At 37.6% G+C, this 23,493-nt stretch overlaps 1 protein-coding gene across 1 annotated transcript in view; it reads left to right on the top strand.

Annotated features, from left to right (window-relative positions):
- The window catches only part of LOC131437040 (LIM/homeobox protein Awh-like), a 104,503-nt gene extending 81,997 nt beyond the window's left edge, over positions 1 to 22,506 (top strand). Inside the window, exons 3-6 of the mRNA XM_058606085.1 lie at positions 21,360 to 21,577; positions 21,671 to 21,889; positions 21,952 to 22,077; positions 22,156 to 22,506. Coding sequence (XP_058462068.1) covers positions 21,360 to 21,577; positions 21,671 to 21,889; positions 21,952 to 22,077; positions 22,156 to 22,181 — 589 coding nt within the window. The 3' untranslated portion in view covers positions 22,182 to 22,506. The remainder of the gene's footprint in view (positions 1 to 21,359; positions 21,578 to 21,670; positions 21,890 to 21,951; positions 22,078 to 22,155) is intronic.
- The last annotated feature ends 987 nt before the right edge of the window (positions 22,507 to 23,493 follow it).

The raw sequence follows: 23,493 nt of genomic DNA, 5'->3' as shown, positions 1-23,493 counted from the left end.
CGCCTTGTATCGCATTGTGCCGTTGTCCCGGGCCGCAACAACAACAAAAACACCCATCCCGCCTCGGATCCCATCGGCGGTAGGTGTGGTTCGGAAAGGCAGAAGCTTGCCAGTCGATGATGCAGTCCGATTCCGTAGGAAGAATTGTTAAGTATGAAAGATGTTTGCGGTTACAAAATCTGGGCCCTGTGACAGCCCGACCGTCGCTTGCCATCAACTGTGGTAGGCTTGAATGGGTCAGTGTATAACCTCGGAAGCTGTCACAGTGGGTCGAGCAAGTGCTGCGAATAAAGGAAGCTATTGTTGGATAGATTGACTACTTAGGGATTTCTATGCGCATTTGGAAAATGTTACTGGCGGTTTTTGAGATTTGTTACGAAAATTAATAATTGCAATAAAAGTAATACAGATAGTACAGATAATATTATTGCATTGCTTTTTCTATCAAAGAGCCTTGAACACGGCCATATACTACGGAACCCACTGTCACTCTGCCGTGAATTCCGACGGTGGGAAGGACACGCATCCAGAGGTCGCACATCAACCCGCGGAGTGCGCAATCTCCGGCAGGAATGCTCACATACTTCGCTTACTGATCGGATGGTGCCATGCAATGCTAATGTGACTGCACATGTGCATCGTGCACCGGGTCGTCGTCGTCGTCGTCGCAGTTGGGCCAGTTTACTGTTTTTAAATTCAATATTAGCAGCTTATATGTTATGAACAGAACGCGATAAAAACGAACGGTTTCGGGCGAATCCAGTGCTCGGACGACGGGGGAAACGAAACTGAGAAGTACACAAGTATTGCATGTGTTTCGGTTGAGATTAGATCTTGTACCGTGTAGCCTTCTCGCCATTACGGGCCACGCGGGGGAAACGGCTTGGAATCTGGGTTTTTTTATTGGGTGTTTGTATTCCAGCCAGATATTGTGACTAGAAGCTGGCATGCGACGGGTTGCTCGTTACAAGATACGAACACTATTCTTTTATTAGTTTTGAGCACATACAGTTAATTAAAGTTTAATTCTTTCCTTGTCGGAATTGTTAGCTAATTGATTGGGAAATTTATGGTTATCTCTGAAAACGAACATACATTGTTAAATAAGGGATATTTGAAGCCCAGTAGTCAAGCATAGAAATGTTCCCGGTGGAAGTACGAAAAGCACAAACATCCGGTAGGGAATAGTTACTGGTGAAGAGACCGTAGACACAATTTAATTCAGGGTGACTTCTGTACCTATGTTAGCTTTAAACCAATATTTAGAGTCCCAAGAATCATAAATTCATCTAACACAAACTTGTTGAAAATGGCCAATAATTGTTTGATACATGTTAAATTTTTGACAGTATTTGTTAATCACGAAAAATTCTCCAGAAAACTATGACACATTTTTTCTCGTTGTGCCAAAATATGTGCCTACATCTGCTAACGAGTGAGGTACAATCCAAACCACAAAACAAAAAATACGAAGCTCTGTGCTCACCGCGACTCCGGTGGACGTTACAAGAAGGCATACAAACCAATGCATGTTGAACCAGTTGAGTGATGCATAGTGAGTGATAAATGTGGTTTGTATCTCCAGAACTGTGTTTTTGATTTATTGGACGACGACGGTCAGGATTGGTGTTTCCGCTGATGGTGGGAGGGAGGGGACCGTCGGAGACCGTCGGAGGTTGGAATGAGAAGACCAAAAGGAGGCTGTTCGTGGCAACCCGTGGCAGGAAGATTTGCAGATTTGTACTGTGCGTTGTTTTGCGTTCGGTTCTTGTAGATTCAGGTGTTGATAAGCGGTAGTATCGTGTGTTGCATCTGAATGCATTTATCACGCGAACGCCCGGCCCGAGGATCTATCTATCTGGACGTACACGGTTCGCGATGGCGCTGAGGAAGAAGGTGATTTATACAGTTGTTGAAGGTCTAATTTTTCATTATATGCCTTCGAAGTGTCTTTCGAATAACCTTTGTTTTGATTGGCCAATTATTGTTCATGTTAGTAAGTCATCAGATATCAATATACATAAATATGCATAAAAGTAATTGGCGAACCAACGATTTGACCATTTGATTTGGGACGATTTGAATAGCTTCTTAATTCTTAGTAGATATTTGGCACAGCATCTACTAATGAACTACTGATTTAAATCTAAATTGTTGTTTTGTTCATTTGGTTGTTTTCTAAGTTGTATTTTGCATATTCAGAATAGTTCAATGGGCTGAACGATTTCTTCGTGCAGGCACAGTTTCGGGTTCGAGTCCCGTCTTCACAGTTTATCAAATTTGAATCAAATGAACTGGTATCATCAATTTCACTTTTGTGTCGAAGGCGCCACATCATTATCCGAAATCGCCTCCAAAAGAAATTATCCTATGTATATATGATATATCATACGCTGGGTCAATACAGTGGAAAAAAACCTGTTTTTATTCACCTAGTGGTGTAATGATGCCTTTCTCATATTACTTATATTTTCAAAAATATCACTAGAAGATTCTGTGAAGAAATTTTTTTCAATCTTGAATAAAATAAGAAACTTTCTCTGGGTATGAACTAACATAACCTTTTCAATTTGCAAATTAGTTATGTCAAGTTAATAAGAATTTTTCTTTATTTTGCATCGTCGCTCTAAATGCTTAAACACACTTTACCCTATAGTTCTGGAACCGGAGGTCGGATCCGCATGAAATTAAATAGCAACCTATGAGACTATAGGAACTTTTATTTGATCCTGTTTGTGGAAATCAATCCAATCATCTCTGAGAAAATTGAGTGAGTCTCGTTTTAGACTTTTTGATCGCTATTTTCGGTCTTCTGGAACCTGGAACTTGGAACCAGTATAGCCGAAGTCGGTTCGTTTAGTAAGTAACTAATATAGCCTACAAATTGGATCAGTTTTACGCCAAATCTAGACGAATTTTACTCTTTTTTGCATCGTCGCTCTAAATGACGGTGTGAAATTCAATAGCAACTTATGGGACGAGATTTTTTATTTTATGAGTGACATTATTTGACAGCTCGATGAACTGTGTCGAGTGGTATAGAACACTTAGCCGTGTTGGCCAATTTGCACTAGTCAATTTTTCAAGTGATTGTATTAACTTTCTATATGAGAAAGGCAATAAGTGTACTTCTACAGAAAATCATAGTTATCATGATTTTGTAATAACACTAACAAGTAAGTACAAATTAAATGAAAGATTTAGAAATTTACATTTCACCTAAAAAATATAAATTCAAATGTGGCAATCCTACACGCTATACGAAATTGAACAAAGCACGCTGTGAACGGAGCAAAGCCGCACGTACCGTACTAGATTTGCATCGTCATTGAATGACAATTTGAATGCCCTATAATTTCGGAACCTGAAATCGGATCTGGATGAAATTGCACACTATATTTGAAGACAACAAGAGCTTTAGTTTGGATCATTATTCGTGAAAATTGGCTTAACCGTTGCTAAGAAATCGAAGTAAGTTCCATTTTTGGTGATTTTCTTCACCATTATCGGTGCTTTCGGAACTAATCGCACTGTATTTCCGAAACCGGAAGTCGGATCCGGATGAAATTCAGGAATTCCGTAAGGAACCACAGGATATCTGATTTCTGAGAAAAGTTAGAATACATATTTTCATTTTTTGCACATTTTACCACATAACTCCGGAACCGGAAGTCAGATCCAACAAAAACTCAGAAATTTAGTATGTGACCTAAGGAACTTTCATTTGAATCTAAGTTTGTGAGAATCGGTTTGGCCATCTCTGAAAAAAGTTGGTACATATATTTCCACAATTTTGCGTACTCGACGAACTGAGTCGAATGGTATATGACACTCGACCCTCCGGGCCTCGGTTCAAATGTCTGTTTTCACAGTGGTTGCATAATCTTTCTATATGAGAAAGGCAAAACTTCTAAATCTACATCAAAACTGCTTCAATTGGTAGTCATTATCAGTAGACGGTCAAACAAAGCGATTCCCGTTATTCCTTCAAGAATCGAAGAAAATTATTTTGAAGGATACCACAGTATTATAACAGATCGGCTGAAAAGTTCGTATCGTTTCTATGAGAGGGCGCCACTAGAATTAAATCCATACCATTTTCAGTTAGTACCAACCTTCAAAAGATACGTGTATAAATTTGACAGCTGTCTGATTATTAGTTTGTGAGATATTGCATTTTGAGTGAAGCTACTTTTGTTATTGTGAAAAAAATGGAAAAAAAGGAATTTCGTGTGTTGATGAAACACTACTTTTTGATGAAAAAAAGTGCCGCCGATACCAAAAAATGGCTTGATGAGTGTTATCCAGACTCTGCACCGGGCGAAGCAACAATTCGTAAGTGGTTTGCAAAATTTCGTACTGGTCATATGAGCACCGAAGACGATGAACGCAGTGGACGTCCAAAAGAGGCTGTTACCGATGAAAACGTGAAAAAAATCCACAAAATGATTTTCAATGACCGTAAAGTGAGGTTGATCGAGATAGCTGACACCCTAAAGATATCAAAGGAACGTGTTGGACATATTATTCACGAATATTTGGATATGAGAAAGCTTTGTGCAAAATAAGTGCCGCGTGAGCTCACAATCGATCAAAAACAACAACGAATTGATGATTGAAAACCATGCTGAAATTGAACGAATTGGGCTTCGAATTGCTCCCTCATCCACCGTATTCTCCAGATTTGGCCCCCAGTGATTTTTTCCTGTTCTCAGACCTCAAGAGAATGCTCGCTGGTAAAAAAATTAGAAGCAATGAAGAGGTAATCGCTGAAACTGAGGCCTATTTTGAGGCAAACGACAAATCGTACTACAAAAATGGTATCGAAAAGTTGGAAGATCGCTATAATCGCTATATCGCCTCTGATGGCAATTATGTTGAATAATAAAAACGAATTTTGGCAAAAAAATGTGTGTTTCTATTAAACGATACGAACTTTTCAGCCGAACTGTTACATGATAATATGATTGATATGAGAAAAGCATCATTACACCATAAAATTTTTTTTTTGGTAAACGAATGAATTTCATTTAAACAGTACCAATAGAAGTACTATCAGAGATTAAAGTACAATATAAATCGCATTATTTGACACATTGTCATGAGCAATAAAGTTAAAATATAGATATTGCAAAATAAGTATAAATATGAATAATCAGTATTAGTATAGAAAAACTCATTTGATTTTATCTATTATTTTTTTTTACTTTGGAGGTACATATTCATGTCCTCGCCAAATCTTAAAGCTAGTGTTCTAGTGAATCTGGCAGGTATTAAACTTCTATAGCATGCATGCATTAAAAGATATGCAGTTTTGCGTATGGTATATTTTACGCTAGGACTTGTGATCCTTTAACCAGAGATCAACGGAGACATTGTTATGATTTACAATCGTCTTGTTGCTCGTTGTTCACCATCACTGGGAAGTATTGATACCAAATAGTGAGTATGTGATATTTGAAGTTGAAATAATAAACCATTTTTTTTAATGTTTTTTCTCACTGAATTTGAGTAAAACTGATGGATACACTAGATGCTTTTGCTACACTGAAAATCAGGTTTCCCTCATTTATGAGGAGAAATCACTCATTGTCGAACTCTTCTACAGGGTGATTTTTTAAGAGCTTGAGAACTTTTTTAAACAATAAAACGCATAAAATTTGCAAAATCTCATCGGTTCTTTATTTTAAACGTTAGATTGGTACATGACATTTACTTTTTGAAGATAATTTCATTTAAATGTTGACCGCGGCTGCGTCTTAGGTGGTCCATTCGGAAAATCCGCTTTTTTATCGACAAATTTTGTTCAGCGATGAGGCTCATTTCTGGTTGAATGGCTACGTAAATAAGCAAAATTGCCGCATTTGGAGTGAAGAGCAACCAGAAGCCGTTCAAGAACTGCCCATGCATCCCGAAAAATGCACTGTTTGGTGTGGTTTGTACGCTGGTGGAATCATTGGACCGTATTTTTTCAAAGATGCTGTTGGACGCAACGTTACAGTGAATGGCGATCGCTATCGTTCGATGCTAACAAACTTTTTGTTGCCAAAAATGGAAGAACTGAACTTGGTTGACATGTGGTTTCAACAAGATGGCGCTACATGCCACACAGCTCGCGATTCTATGGCCATTTTGAGGGAAAACTTCGGAGAACAATTCATCTCAAGAAATGGACCGGTAAGTTGGCCACCAAGATCATGCGATTTGACGCCTTTAGACTATTTTTTGTGGGGCTACGTCAAGTCTAAAGTCTACAGAAATAAGCCAGTAACTGTTCCAGCTTTGGAAGACAACATTTCCGAAGAAATTCGGGCTATTCCGGCCGAAATGCTCAAAAAAGTTGCCCAAAATTGGACTTTCCGAATGGACCACCTAAGACGCAGCCGCGGTCAACATTTAAATGAAATTATCTTCAAAAAGTAAATGTCATGTACCAATCTAACGTTTAAAATAAAGAACCGATGAGATTTTGCAAATTTTATGCGTTTTATTGTTTAAAAAAGTTCTCAAGCTCTTAAAAAATCACCCTGTATAAGCTACCCAAAATTAGGCCGTGATCCACTCAAACTTTGACTAGATCGTAAAAAATGGGTAGCGTGCATTGCCATGGTATGACACTTTGGGTAAATTTACATTTACCAAAATTTTGAGGTCATTACTCGTTACCTAAAATTGGGGAGATGCACTTTAGCTGATTTTGGGTTAGGTGTTGATCCAAAATTAAGTAGCGGCTTTTAATAGTGTATGTGATACTTTACAAATGAACAAACTCGAACATTCAAAAAGTCACTCGCACACAATTACAAATGCAAGCGGTGCCAGAATTTTTGTTATGTTTATCTTGTTGCCAGTTCAACGTTTTTAATTTCCGCTACTCTCCGGTTTTAGGATCACTACACAGCAAAAAATTATGAAACTTACAAGTGACCCGAATCCATATATGACATAATACATAAGGACGTAATTCGTAAAATGACTGAATTTTACTAGAATAATTTAAATATGTGTCAAACATACTCCGCATTTCAGGCAGGCTGTCAGAATGCATTAAATGTTTGTTAGATCTACGGTAAAAATGAATCATTTTTGATGCTTTAATATGTCGGTCTCTGAAGACCTAAATTTAAACGATTTTTTCTAGGTGTGTGGCTAGTACATAATGGTTTAAAGCAAATTACACTTAATCTAAAATGTGATAAACTCCATAGCCCACAGCAAATGCGTTATAAATGTCCTTCAAAACCATAAAATTTACTGCGAGTAAAACTGTCATCCAGCGAACACACATACATGTACAAAATTAGTTTTTTGAAAGAACTGAATTGATCAAAATGTTTGAAAGCAATATTAAGTTGTTTTGTTTTTAGTTCAGTTGTAAGTCTGAGCAAAGGTCGATTATTTAAACTGAGCCTCTTCCCACAATCGGAACTAGTATTGAATCGACTTGTGCGATTCGTTTGTGCCGTGAATAAGATTCTATGCTCATCAGGTTTCTATGGGTTTTAATGTGCTTTTTTGTCTGAGAGGCAATGATTTTTGTAGGAGTTCTGCCTATTTTTTCCATTCGAGATGCTGAACGCTGGGTATTTTGAGATCGTAAATTTATTTTTGATGCTAAATATCTTAAAACTGCCTTTAACGTCGAGGTAACAACAGATCACGACATTTTATGCAATTCTAATACATTCGATAAAAAAAATCGATTCCGGAGTTCCAGAGTCGATTTTTTTCCAACAAATTTTTTTGAGGTAACACTAGTTTTCGATGTTTAAGATATTCTTAAGACATTGGCATCAAAAAAGAGAATTTTCGATTTCGGAATTCTCAAAATTCCAGTTCGGAAATCTAAAAATTCAAAGTTCTAGAAAATCGATTTTAAAAATAATTTTGTTTTATATGACACTAGATCTCGACTTTTCATGCAATTCAAAGAGATTTTTAATAAAGAAATAATTAGATTTTTGAAATCTCAAAACTACCATTGTCAATTTTTTCCCCTGTTAATTTCTTCAAATTATTTTCGAGATGACCCTAGATCTTGATGTTTCATGCAATTTTATTACATTTGGCATGAAAATAATTACTTCAACTTTAACCAGCCACCGGCTGAAAGTCATAAAGAATACTAACTAACTATCTACTTCAACCTCAACATGCGAGCTGGTTCCATTTGATCCAAAGCAAGTCAGAGTGAATGCGATGCGAAAACAATACTGATAAAAATTCTAGGTTAAAAATCCAAGTCCAGAAATCGGATACAGAGTCCAGGTTCTGAATTAACGTTCATTAGTCAAGTTCAGTCAAGTCAAGAACTCCGGATTCTAGAACCAGAATCCAAGTTCAAAATCCAGTTATCAATTCAGAATCCAGGTCCAAAATTGATTTACAAAATCCAATTCCAGAACAGATTTAGAATTCATATCCAGAGTTCAGATACAGAATCCAGTTGTAGAATTCTGGTCTAGACTTCAGGTACCGAAACCAGATCCAGATTTATTTTTAAGATCTAGAATTCTAGAAGTCCAGAATCCAGAATTCTGGTCCAAAATCCAAGTCCACACACTTAAAACCGATTTTCGAGCTCGACATATTGAAATGCCGAAATAGATCGGCAACACGACATTTTACTGATTCTTCAGTAATTCACCTGCTCCAGGTCCTGAATAAAAGCTCTGAACCCAGGTCCAGAATTCATTCCCAGACAACAGAACCAGAATCCAGCTCTAAAATTCAGTTCCTGATCCAGAATTCATTTACAGAATCCAACTCCAGAACACAGAACTTAAAATTCATGTCCAGAATTCAGATACAGAATACAGTCCTAGAATTCTGGTCCAGAATTCAGACTCCCAATTCAGGTCCATAATTCAAGTCCATGAATCGGATGCAGAATCCAGGTCCTGAATAAAAGCTCAGATCTAAGGTCCAGAATTCATTCCCAGAATCAGAATACAGCTCCAGCATACAAATTTATAACTCAGATATAGAATCAATTTTTATAATTCTAGTACAGAATCTAAAATTCAGGTCCAGAATCCAGAATGCAGGAGTAAGTCGAGAGTTCAATATTAGGGCTCAGGTTCATAATGCATTTTCAGAATTCAGCTTTCCATTCATTCATTCCATACAAGTATTTAATAAAATTGAAAATGTTACTTGAGATAACCTTACAGGAAAATGAAATGGTCTTTATGGTATTTGTTAAAAAATTGAAGGGAGCGATTATTTTTGAGTTCGCCTCGGGCGCTAAAAATTTTCACTACGGCTCTGACACGTATATGAGCAGATATACGACTACACTGCCGTACAATAATTCTATATATACATACGGTTTTGTGATTACTTGGGCCATATGATACCATTAACAAATGATCAGTTTGAACAATTCATTCAAATTTTAACAACGCAATGTCTACGCTTAGTTGAGTATTCCTACCACTCTTACCATATTACCAGACCAGGCACTTTCTGATTATCACCTCTTTTGATCGATTGGACACGCACTGGATGGCAACACATTTGTTACATTTGTCCAGTCCTTAAGGAGCAAGACATTTTGCAAGCGTATGAGTAATGTCAACAATGTATGTGTAAAAACAAATTCCTGAAAAATAAACAAATCAGTTCATCCAGCTTAGAATTGCAATTCAAGTAAAGCGAAAATCTTATTTTAAAACTCTTCCATTTTTCTGAAAACTGCTTGAGAAAAATTATTTCAATTTCAGATTACCTCCACTAACACATTTGATTGGCAACGCACACATTTCTGTATGGATTTTATCTTGCAGAAATTGTTGCGAAATAAAAATTTACGTACCTTCTTTTAGTAATCCCGCAAAATAGGAATCTTTAATTTAACACGCGAAAGGCAATGGATATGGAAGATTGTCGTAAAATTATTTATTTTTCCGGAAAACTGCTTTTTAACAGAAAATATTTAGGAGTTTTGTTTATTTTGTGTAGCGCGATCTAATACAAGTTCATTGAAGCAGTGTAGCCAACTTTTTTTTATTAGATAAATAAAATCTAAATTCATAAAATGTAAGCAATTTTCCATCAAACATTGGTTCAACACTGAAATTTCATCCAAAAAGTCAGGCTTAACATTCGTATGAGAATAAATTATTGCCAAAAAAAGATTATTTTAAACTCAATCGTTCAAACCACTTTGCACGTTGCACTGCATATATAAATACATACGCCCTAATGCTGCCTCTTCTAGGGTTTTTTTGGTAATATTTATTCAATTGCCCAGGAGAAGGAGCAAAGTTTTTGGTAGCAACGGCTAATACTTTTAATAAAACATCAAAAAATGCGTTTTTGAATATTCGATTAAAAGAAAGAAGAAAATGTACTGTTCTAATGATATCAGAGATTTGGAAGTATTCATGTAAGTTACTGAATGCTTAACATTCTTAATACCAGTGGCGCCTGACTAAATCGTTCTCATGTCGGATCACTAGATTGATCTCGTCCGACAGCGTCTGTTATAAACGTTCTCTTTTACGGTTTTATAGGAGAATTGCAGACACGAAATGAAAACATCATCATCAAGGGTGAAAACAATCTCAACGTTCGCCTGCTAGTTTTGCCCATCTGGCTCGTTTGTTTTGCCCAATAACACTCATTGAATAAACGTCAGATAAAATAGTTTGATATAATAATTTCAATTTCATATAAATAAATAACTGTCAAAACAAGTCACTTTACTGGCAGAGTCTGTACCCCTTCCGCTGGCTGTCCCATCGGCTGGAATTTCCAATATCTCTGTATTTTATTCAGAAAGCAACAAATGGAGAAAAAAAAACTTATTGAGATCGCATTGACCAGTCGGCGCGCGAGGTCTCAATATTCATTGACTGTGCATGTGCGATCGTACAGCATAAACACACATCAAACAGGGTACACTAAAAGCGAAAGATTAATAATCCTCTCGGTGTGCCGCGAAGAGGATCAGGTGGTTGAGGCAGGTGAGCGGCATTGAAGGCTCAGACCGTCGGGTACGTGAGAAGGAATGTGAACCCTTTTCAGCAAGCCAGCGAAAAAAGAAAAACATCAACTGCGGCCAGCAGTTCCAAATGCGCCGGGAACGAATATCAATAAATTATTCCACTTTATAAGCTCGGTAAAATGATTAATTTCCTTCGATCAATAAAGCACGAACATATCACACGAATTCACCACCGGTGAAGTGAAAGAGTTCAACTATTTTTTTTTTGCCGTGACGCTTGTTTGTTGTGTTTTGAGTTATTGATGGAAATATCTCAGTTCGTGCCGTGACCAGCGGCCACGGAAGGGACCACGGTATTCGTGGGGGCACTGGTGGCTCGGCACTGTTTGCTCGTTGCGGATCTATCGTATGGATTTGATTTAGCCATGTGAGTTATGACCAGGGTCTTTTGTTTGCTTTCTGTGGCCTCCGGCATGATTGACAGGACCTGTGTGGTACCATCGAACTTTAACGGTTATTAATGTTCTTAAATCGCCTAAATAGTTGCGTTGGCTGTGGCCATGATTGAGCTCAGGATTAGTTCCGAGGACCGATGGAAATGATCATCCGATCATATGTTAAGTCTCAATTAGGTTAAGATGTGGTTTTACCTAGGATATTACGATTTGAGGGCTTTGTCACATTGGGCGAGGTTTATTTTTATTCTCCTTTCAACAAAGTTTTCAAATTTTCTTCAGATTATTTTTATGCTTTCCGATCTTGGAGATTTTGGGTAATGAAACCAATAACTCTGTTCCGATACAAATCTATGAAGCACAATTTGTTTGGTTGCAAAATAAAGGAAACTCACTGGTGAATAAAATACAGTCGCTTAACGCGATGTTGATCGTACATGTTTTGAGGATTCCTGTGAAGTGATCCGAACGCAAGGTTCCGTTCCGTGTTCCGAAACAAGCAAGCGAGGGTGGCCCGTACATGCTTTAAACATTGACGATAATTCGATCTCGTTGTAATATGCAAATCGCGATTCGGGAGCAAAACACTTTTAAACATGCACCATGACCATGCCCGAAAGAAGTACGTGTGAAGTGTAAAAAAAAGCACTTCTTTGTCGAGGTTTCTTTCGGCAGGCTGCGCTGTTGCTTCTGGGATGGACAGTCTTTCCCGTGGTACGGTTTCGGCATCCAGCCGGAACTTTGGTCTGCACAGTTTGTCTTCTGTTCGCGAAACTGTCGTTTGAACAACGGAAAAAAGCCCTCCGCTTGCCCGATTCCCACTGCTGCTGGCGCGATGATCGCGTGAAGCGTTCTCTCAATTAAAACTAAATAAATAACAAATGGAATAAATATAAAAGCGCGCGAGTCGCACGAAAACATGATTCGCGAGAAAATAACACAACAGCGAACATGAATAAGCAAATGCTTGGGGTATCCGGCAAAGAAATGCTTATAATTAAAATTGAGTTGGGGAAAAGAAAACAAGTACACAGTCAGCAAATTCAGCTGAAATGACAGTAGAAGATACCCTTAAGCAGGCAGTTCCCGGTTTGGTAATGCGCTATGAGACGGAGCGCCATTGGTAATTTTGTTAAGATATTTTTAATACTATTTTCCATTTGGAATATTTTTCTCTCACTCTGATTAAAGTGTTTGGTATCATTTTCGACGAAAGCATTTGACGAACATAAGAAATAACAGATGTTACAGTAAATATCATACATTTCATAGTAATTATGTGTATTTTTACTGATGTACGTATACTGTTTATAAAATTTTTATGAACATAAACTGTTTTGATCCACCTAGTACGTTAATAGTATTGGGACCAAATCAAAATTTTGAAAATCGTAATTTTTCGCAAGTGATTTACATACAAAATAATCGTCGATCAGAAAACTTACTGAAGAAAAGTCCACTACTGATGGACAGTTGTGAAAAGTTCACTAGCGAACATTCACCACGATGATATTTAAGAAAAAAGTTCGCACAGGACTGGAAAAGCACTGAAAATCAAAAATCATTGGTAATCTAAGGGTGAAGCCAGAGAGAAAGCGACACGCGACGCGAAGTGAAACTTGACAGATCGCAAGGAGTCGCGCAACAGAGCATTTTGCATAATATGAGTATTGAAAGATGATGCCTTCAAACCATTGATAATTTTAGTCAATTTGTATGAACTTTGGCACACCAATCGCTGGGAATTATCAATTTTCTAACTTTCGGGAATCTAATGATAGGTGGTAAGCAGCAAAACTTGGTTTTGTTTGATATGTGCGCGAATTTTAAACCGTGTTGGGAAAACCAGAATCACGGAGCCGGTACGAAAGTCTGTTCTCACTGTTTAGCAGAAAGAATCGAAATATTTCAATGAGTTTATTTGGTCGGTCGCAACGAAACTCTATGCTTCATGCTGTATTTGAAATTTACTCAGTAATACCGTGCAGGATTTTGCTACACCAACTCAAACGCGCCATTCAAAACCTGCGCCTGCTGTGTATTTGAAACATGCCAAACCCTGTGCTCCTGTTATTTCTATAAATCAAATTCATGTCAAATAGCGTTTTATTGGGTGCATAAATACAACAATCAGCATCAACCAGATGAAAGAAAAACAAGGTCTTTGTTACTATAATAACTATGTAGTGTGAAATATTTTTTCACTAATTTTGCATTGATTATTGCTATTACGTAGTGCAAAGCAGAGTTTTGGCATTACATTTCTTTTGTGGGATTTGGCCATTCTGTTTCAACACACTTCGCAGCCGATTCTTAGCGTACAAAATCATTGCATGACTAGTACTACGATTCTTCTGACCCTAAGAATCCTTCTAGGTCGGGACTCGAACATATGACAACAGGCTTGTGAGACCAGTGTTTGTTGCAATGAACCGCTAACTCGGGATCAATACCCACTAACAATAAATTCAATAAAAAATATTTCATCCCGAATATTGATTATAGATACATTCCAGTTTGGCTTACCTCTCATGCTCTTATCGATTATACCGATTATTCGAAAATAAACGAAATAAGCGAAATCCTGCACTTATGTTACTTTTGTATATGAAATTCAAGCTAAACAGGGTATTATTTTTAAATCAGCTGCATAAATGATGGTGCATGGTCATAGCATATATGAAAATATTATTTATAGGTTTAATTTACATTACTACACCACCGGTACGATATTACTGTACTACCGGCTGTAAAAATTTTATGTAAGGAGTGTATCGATAAGTAGTTAGCAACATTCAAACAGTTATTACTCTGAAATGGCTTATTTTTTTTGCAGCGTGTTTTGCGGTGACATGTTTGTTTACATGTCAATAACAGCTGCGCAATAGGTTGGTTTCGGTACGGTTTATCGTTTCAATGATGAGTCGAATTGATCCGGAAACGCGAAAGAGAATTCTGCACACTTGGTGCTCAGAAAGTGGTGTCACGTACAACGAAATTGCAAAACGGGTGAAAGTGCACCACACCAGTGACAAAAATACTATCGAGAAGTTCGGTAAGACCCTTTCTATGAAGGATTTGCCCCGATCCGGTAGGAAAACGGGTCCCAGCCAGCCCGGACGGGACCTAAAAGTGGTTGAGTACATCAGGAAAAACCCATTGGCAATAGCAGTTCAATACCAGCATCGGGATGATTCAACGAATCAAAGTTCGGAACTCCCTGAAAACGTACAAGAAACAGACGGTACCGAAAAAGTCCCTGGTACAGCAAGTTCAGGCCAAAACAAGAGCGCGAAAACTGTTTAACCGGATTCTACAGAATAAAGACGGATGCATCCTGATCGACGACGAAACCTACGCCAAGGAAGACTCTCGAGCGCCCGGACCGCAATTTTATACGAAATTGTCATTTTTTTTTCGCTTTTTTATTGAATAATCAATGTTGCTAACTACTTTTCGATACACTTTTTATATCGTGAAGCATGCAAAATTTTATGTACATTCCGATGCAAATATCTTCTCAAATAAACTTGAATCCATTGATATCCCTTATTTCTCCCGATTGTACATCTCGTAAGGTAGCTATGATTTGTTTCTACCTCAGCACCGTATTCAACAAAAATCACACACCGGTAACAGACATTTGTGCCTGTGCCGTGATTCTATTTACTTCAAAACGGTTGAAAACTCGGGCTTATGTGTGCTCGGTGCCGATGGAATTGCTGGTGTTTTCAAAATCGAGCTTCGGTGTTGGTTTTCGTTACCTTTACCGCGTGTATGAAATCGAACACCACACACAGCGTGTTTCGTTCGTAGAGGTGGTTCTGTGTTTTCTTCTTCCGTACCAGTGCATATACCTACCGTTGCGTATTATATGGAGATTAAAACTTTTGAACACTCATCATCTTGTAATTCCGGAGGTCGGATCAAGATGGAATCCGGGAATTTTTTATTGGGCTATAAAACCTTTCATTTTAATCTAATTTCAAATCTCCTAATAAACTCACTTTTCTTAGTACACATATCGGGACAAAATTCAGTAGTAGTCGAAGAGGTAGTAAAATTTTTCATTTCAATCTAGGTCTACGAAAACGGTTAAGCCATTTCAGGAAAACCCTCCTCTCACCTAGTATTGTGATAATGCCTTTTTCTTACCATTCAAACCATTTAATTTTTTCATTCAGAAAAATTTTTGACAAGGATTTGGGCAGTTTTGAAACAAATTCATTCAGATTGATTCCTGCAGTTCACAAGCTCATGTTTCAGTGCTTACGCCACTCATCTGAGAATGCGGTTAGAATAAAATGGACTTTACGGTTACGTCATTTATACGAATATATCCTCGGAACAAAAAGTGCTAGCCAAGTGCACTGTAAACTTATCAAATTACTTTCAAATGCGTCTGATAACTTTCAAATGCGTCTAAAATTTTTCGAAAGTATTAAAAAAATCTCTTCTTTATCCACCTAGTGGTTTGATAATGCATTTCTCTTCTAATTCAAAGAGTTTCATTAAAACATTTTCTTTCGTTAGAATAATTTTCCGACAAAAAAATAATTCAGATTGTTTCGGTGAGCGTGATTCAACGCTTACGTTGCAAATCCGCCTATATTATCGAAATCAAAAATTTCGAACTGGATCATTAATTACTTTCAGAGAAAAGAGGCAAAAAACGGGTTTTGTCGGTTACGTCACTCATACCGTCATATCTCCGGAATCGAAAGTAACAGTCAATTTATCTTTGAACTTGGTTGACAACTCAATAGTAGCTTTCAATTGAGCCTATGTTTATTATAATCGGTTGAACCATTTCGGAGATAATTGTGCGGAGAGAAAGTAAATGCATTTTGTCGGTTATGTGATTTATGTCTTTATATCTCCGGAGCCGGAAGTGACAGTTGTTCAAACTTGATTTACAACCCAATAGTAGCTGTCAATTGAAGTGAAATTTTTTAATCCATATCCGAGAAAATAAAGTGGAAAGAAAAATGCATTTTGTCGGATACGACACTTTCAATATTTTTTTTTTATCCTAGTATTGGCAAAATGAAAGGAGAAAATCGAAGCTAAAAAAAGTTTTTTGCTGTGTTCTTGGATCTGAAGGGAGCCTTTGAAACAACTTCAAGACCTTTATTGTTGCAGACTTAGCTTTAACGTAGCTTTTAAACGCGTCTGAATTCATTAAAATTGGTTAAGTCATATATGAGAAAATTGAGCGAAGAGAAAAATATGTATTTGGCGGTTACGTCATTACGTTATTACGGAAGTAATAACCAATTGATTTTCCAACTTCGCTCACAACTCTATAGTAGCTTTCAAATAAGCCAAACCTTGTAAAAATCGGATCAGCCATTTCGAAGAAAATCGAGCGGAATAACAATATAACAGTTCGGCTGAAAAGTTCGTATCGTTTAATAGAAACATACATTTTTTCGTTTTTATTATTCAACATAATTGCCATCAGAGGCGATACAGCGATTATAGCGATCTTCCAACTTTTCGATACCATTTTTGTAGTACGATTTGTCCTTTGCCTCAAAATAGGCCTCAGTTTCAGCGATTACCTCTTCATTGCTTCTAAATTTTTCACCAGCGAGCATTCTCTTGAGGTCTGAGAACAGGAAAAAGTCACTGGGGGGCAAATCTGGAGAATACGGTGGATGAGGGAGCAATTCGAAGCCCAATTCGTTCAATTTCAGCATGGTTTTCATCGACTTGTGACACGGTGCATTGTCTTGATGAAACAAAACTTTTTTCTTCTTCAAATGAGGCCGTTTTTTTGAAATTTCGTCCTTCAAACGCTCTAATAACGCTATATAATAGTCACTGTTGATGGTTTTTCCCTTTTCAAGGTAGTCGATGAAAATTATACCATGCGAATCCCAAAATACAGACGCCATAACCTTACCGGCCGATTGTTGAGTCTTTCCACGCTTTGGGTTCGGTTCATCGCGTGCAGTCCACTCAGCTGACTGTCGATTGGACTCCGGAGTGAAATGATGGAGCCATGTTTCGTCCATTGTTATATATCGACGAAAAAAATCGGTTTTATTTCGATATAACAGCTCCAAACACTGCTCAGAATCATCAATTCGTTGTTGTTTTTGATCGATTGTGAGCTCACGCGGCACCCATTTTGCACAAAGCTTTCTCATATCCAAATATTCGTGAATAATATGTCCAACACGTTCCTTTGATATCTTTAGGGTGTCAGCTATTTCGATCAACTTCTCTTTACGGTCATTGAAAATCATTTTGTGGATTTTTTTCACGTTTTCATTGGTAACAGCCTCTTTTGGACTTCCACTGTGTTCATCGTCTTCGGTGCTCATATGACCAGTACGAAATTTTGCAAACCACTTACCAATTGTTGCTTCGCCCGGTGCAGAGTCTGGATAACACTCATCAAGCCATTTTTTTGGTATCGGCGGCACTTTTTTTCATCAAAAAGTAGTGTAGGTTTACGAACCTACTTCGTAAAAAGAGGTTTTGTCATTCATCGAAAGTGATTTCCGACTCCATGGAAACTACTACAATATTGGTATTTTTGGAACGGGTTTAAAGAGTAGATTCCGGAAAATGATGTTTTAAGTATTTTGGAAATCCAAGATGGCGACTTCTGGTTGATTGATATTCCTTGAAAACCCATACAATATGGGTATTTTCGGAACGGAATTGATGAGAAGATGTCGGAAAATTATGTTTGAAGTGGTTCTCAAATCCAAGATGGCGACTTCCGGTGTGTTGATATTCCTTGAAAACCCTTGCAATATGGGTATTTTCTGAACGAAATTGATGAGTAGATGTCGGAAAATTATGTTTGAAGTGGTTCTCAAATCCAAGATGGCGACTTCCGGTGTGTTGATATTCCTTGAAAACCCATACAATATGGGTATTTCCGGAACGGGGTTAATTAGTAGATGTCGGAAAATGATGTTTGAGGTGGTTCTGAAATCCAAGATGTCGATTTCCGGTTTATCGATATTCCTTGAAAACCCTTGCAATATGGGTATTTTCGGAACGGAATTGATGAGAAGATGTCGGAAAATTATGTTTGAAGTGGTTCTCAAATCCAAGATGGCGACTTCCGGTGTGTTGATATTCCTTGAAAACCCTTGCAATATGGGTATTTTCTGAACGAAATTGATGAGTAGATGTCGGAAAATTATGTTTGAAGTGGTTCTCAAATCCAAGATGGCGACTTCCGGTGTGTTGATATTCCTTGAAAACCCATACAATATGGATATTTTCGGAACGGAATTGATGAGTAGATGTCAGAAAACGATGTTTGAGGTAGTTTAGAAATTCAAGATGGCGACTTCCGGTTTGTTAATATTCCTCGAGAACCCTTACGATATGGGTATTTTCGGAACGGGGTTAATGAGTAGATGTCAGAAAATAATGTTTGAGGTAGTTTTGAAATTCAAGATGGCGACTTCCGGTTTGTTGATATACCCTGAAAACCCATACAATATGGGTATTTTCGGAACGGTATAGTGTTTTAAAGGAATAAAGAGTTAAGGGAAAATGGTAAAAACTTTCAAAAGATAATAATCAACCGGAAGTCACTGTTTTGTATTTCAAGATCACCTTAAATATAATTTCCCGACGTCTACTTTTAAATCTCTTTCCGAAAGTACCCATATTGTAAGGGGTTTCAAAGAATATCAACAAATCGGAAGTTACCATCTTAGATTCAAGAACCACCTCAAACATCGTGTTCTGACAACTAATCATCAATCCCGTTCCGAAAATACGCATTATGTAAGGGTTTTCAAGGAATATCAAGAAACCGGATGACACCATATTGGATGTCAGAACCACCTCAAACATCGTTTTCTGATATCTACTCATCAATCACGTTCCGAAAATATCCATATTGTAAGGGTTTTCACGGAATATCAACAAACCGGAAGTAGCCATCTTGGATTTCAGAACCACTTCAAACATCATTTTCCGACATCTACTCATTAACCCCGTTCCAAAAATACCCATATTGTAAGGGTTTTCAAGGAATATCGACAAACCGGAAGTCGCCATCTTGAATTTCAAAACTACCTCAAACATCGTTTTCTGATACCTACTCATTAACCCCGTTCCGAAAATACCCATATTGCAAGGGTTTTCAAGGAATATCAATAAACCGGAAGTCGCCATCTTGAATTTCAAAACTACCTCAAACAACGTTTTCTGACATCTACTCATCAATTCCGTTCCGAAAATACCCATATTGCAAGGGTTCTCAAGAAATATCAACAAACCGGAAGTCGCCATTTTGAATTTCAAAACTACCTCAAACATCGTTTTCTGACATCTACTCATCAATTCCGTTCCGAAAATATCCATATTGTAAGGGTTTTAAGGAATATCAAGAAACCGGAAGTCGCCATCTTGGATTTCAGAACCACTTCAAACATCCTTTTGTGATATGTACACCTTAACCCCGTTCCGAACATACGCATATTGTAAGGATTTTTAAAGGAATATCAACAAAACGGAAGTCGCCATCCTGAATTTCAAAACTACCTCAAACACCGTTTTATGACATCTACTTATCAATTCCGTTCCGAAAATATCCATATTGTAAGGGTTTTCAAGGAATATCAAGAAACCGGAAGTCGCCATCTTGGATTTCAGAACCACTTCAAACATCGTTTTCCGACATCTACTCATCAATTCCGTTCCAAAGATACCCATATTGTTAGGGGTTTCAGGCAATCTCAATAAACCGGAAGCCGCCATCTTGGATTTTGAAACGAACCCAAACATCATTTTCTTGCACTTACTCTTCACATCCGTTCCGAAAATAAACATATGATGCGCGGTTTCCACAATAATCACACAAAACTTTTTTTACGAAGTAAATTCCAAATAACGTAAACTTTTTTTACGAACCAAATCCCAAATAACGTAAACTTTTTTTACGAACCAAATCCCAAATAACGTAAACTTTTTTTACGAACTACCTCTTTTTACGAACCCCCGTTTAGTTCGTAAATGGAGGTTTCGGTGTAGTAGCTTTCGAACGTAGCCCGTTAAAATCGGTTCAGTAATCAATGAGCAAATTGCGCTTAGAGAAAAATCCTTAAAAAGGTGCACACACGCCGACATCTTCCAATCTCGTTGAGTGAAGTTGAATAGTAGGTAGCACTAGGGGTCTTTGGGGCTCAAATAAAAAGCTTTGCGTTTTTTGGTGTAGATATCTTCTGATCAAGTTCATCTCAGGGTTTACCGTAACGAACTTTGTTTTGACAGTAATGAAATGTAGCCAGCTGATTATCGTAGGTGACAAGCGACTTACACGAAATTCTTGTGCCTGACAGAAAGTCACAAAGAAACCACATTCTTCAAACGAATGCTTTATAAACGTATGCCATTCAAATTATGGGTAAAAAATTCTTTCACACTTTCTTTTCGTTAGAATATATATTATAGCTGATTTTACTGGTAACGGGTACGAACATTTTTGTTTATTTCATTAAAAGATGGATATTTGGTTATTTGTTGCTTTAACGGTCAACTTTTCGATGGTTTATTCACTTATTTTCAGGACAAAACGACTACAATTATTTTTCGTCAAGTAAAATTGGCCGTTAGCGTGAATTAAATATTTTTGAAGCAACAAGTTACATATTGGCATCATTTTATAGCATTATTTCCATATAAACTGGTAAATAATAAACTGTTTTGTAAAAACAATGCAAAGCCCCTGTGCTACATTCCGATAAAGAATATGACCTGTCAATTGGACGGTGATCAAGTACAATATTTTCAATATTTAAAGAACTTGTGTAAAAAGCGATCTGATTTAGAAGATATTATTGATTATAAGGTGTAACTGTTTCTTGTTTGAATAAATCAAACTGTTCTTCGTGTTAGCTATAAACGAAAACAAAAGCAATAGTATCAAAAGAGTTTTTTTTTTCTAATATTTAAACTATTTTCCCTTCCAGAACTTTTGGCGCCAAATGTTCGAAATGCTGCCGCACGATTGCACCCTCCGACTGGGTGCGGAAAGCCCGCGATCTGGTGTTTCATCTGGCATGCTTCTCCTGTGACACCTGCGGCCGGCAGTTGTCCACCGGCGAGCAGTTTGCGCTGATCGATGATAAGGTCATGTGCAAGATCCACTACATGGACACCGCGGACGAGGGCTCCAACTCGAGCGATGGTATGTTGTGCGGTGGTTCGGACCCGAGCGGCTTGATTGTTTATATGGGTTTTTAATGGCTCAATAAATTGTTGTGAATGTTCTATCGTGCAGATGGCTGCAGTACCGACGGTTTCAATAAAAACAAATCGAAACGGGTGCGGACCACGTTCACCGAAGAGCAACTTCACATCCTGCAGGCTAACTTCCAAATCGATAGCAATCCGGACGGGCAGGACCTCGAGCGGATAGCACAGCTGACGGGGCTCAGCAAGAGGGTCACTCAGGTTTGGTTTCAGAACTCCCGAGCTAGGCAGAAAAAGCACACTCACGGTAGGTCACAGTCACCACAGACGGCAGTCCAGACTGATTCAGGTGTGAATTCATATTTGCAGTTCCTCGGGATCACAGTGCAGCGATGTTTAGTGCCCTGAGGCAAGATCTGAACAACAACAGCAACGCAAGTCTCAGTGATAACGACAGTGGAATGGGCAAATCTCCATCCATGTTTAATTCACACGGTGAGCAGATTTCCAGAAATTTTAAAATCATTGTGACTAATCTCGCTCTATTTGATTTGATTATGTTTCTCTAAACAGTAAATCTCATCAACTTGATGGTGTAGCACATGGGAATGCAATCATTATTGCACTTGCCATCCGGAGCAAGCTGTCCAATGGATGATTGCTGAGACGGTTCAGTTGAGCTTATTGAGTACTACAAATAAAATAAATTTCTTCGGATGTATCATCAGGAGTTTAGGCACCAAAGATCTCAAAGTACGTTATTCGTGCATTTTAGTTAGATTGTACTAAAACATCAATTGTTGTAAGTTTTGTAGTAAAATATTCGAAAGAAATTACTTGCGATCAAAAATGTTTGCACGTCAAATTTATGTGACCAATGGTTCGCCGGTTATGCTTGTAAATACATAGATTTCAATGAACATTGCTGGAAATAGTTGTATTGTAAATAAAATTTTGTTGTTCTGATATCATATGTTTTGATTTTTACCGAAATAATTTTAATATTAAATATATAAAAGAAGCAATTTAGGTCGTATTGTATTCCACTAGCCATAGAACGGAGCAAGTGAAAATCGGTTGGCGCCATATCTGAGGAATGAAAGTGGTGGTGCAGTTCGAATTCCCGATCGGACATTTTCAAGTCGGTTTTAACAGGTTTGATTACGTGAGCTCGAGCGTAGCTATGTGATATTGGGATAATAAATCGGATCTGTTGAGTTCAACGTCGCGATGACTTTTAATAGCTCACAATAAGAAGCACTCAGAAAATACTTTGTACAACATTTGCAGCAAGAATATTCAGCTGAGCTGACGATGTAAAAACATGATCTTATTTTAAGAAAATCTTTGGGTTAAAGCTGATGTAAGCTATCCATCTGTGGTTTCTTCTAGTTTTTTTTTCAATTCGTATTCTATTCTACGCGGATAAACTAGTGCTCAGAGTCTTCACGAAGTAGTATTATAGGTTTGTATGCATTTAATTTTTCAATTACTAACGAGGGGTCATTGAAAATCTTAGGAAGATGCAAATAGAGCCATTTCGGACGGTCGTTTGAATAGACTTATTTCTAACCAGCCTAAGGACATGGTAAATATAATTGACACCTCTAATCACAGCTTTTCTATTAAAGTTCGTTCGTATCGTAACTTACGCCAAAATTAAAATTTAAAAAAATGAACCAAGCTGAACCAGCTGCATGGGGAAATTTTGTTCAAAAACCAAAAGTTGCATACTTTTTTGTTCAAAAAAGGTAGCTTCCGACTTTTGAAATGTTTCGAGAATGTTCGTCCTATATGAGACCGCGTAGATAGGCTTACAATTAACCTCAAATGTCTTTACCGGTCGAACAATAAGGAAAAAAAAAACACAATTTATAATTTCAGCCTACGTGATATTCCAGGGGTTTTCCA

Source organism: Malaya genurostris, chromosome 3 (assembly GCF_030247185.1).
Source record: "Malaya genurostris strain Urasoe2022 chromosome 3, Malgen_1.1, whole genome shotgun sequence".
Lineage (NCBI taxonomy): Eukaryota > Metazoa > Arthropoda > Insecta > Diptera > Culicidae > Malaya > Malaya genurostris.
Note: the sequence above shows the minus strand (reverse complement) of the source record. Positions and strands in the feature narration are given on the sequence as shown.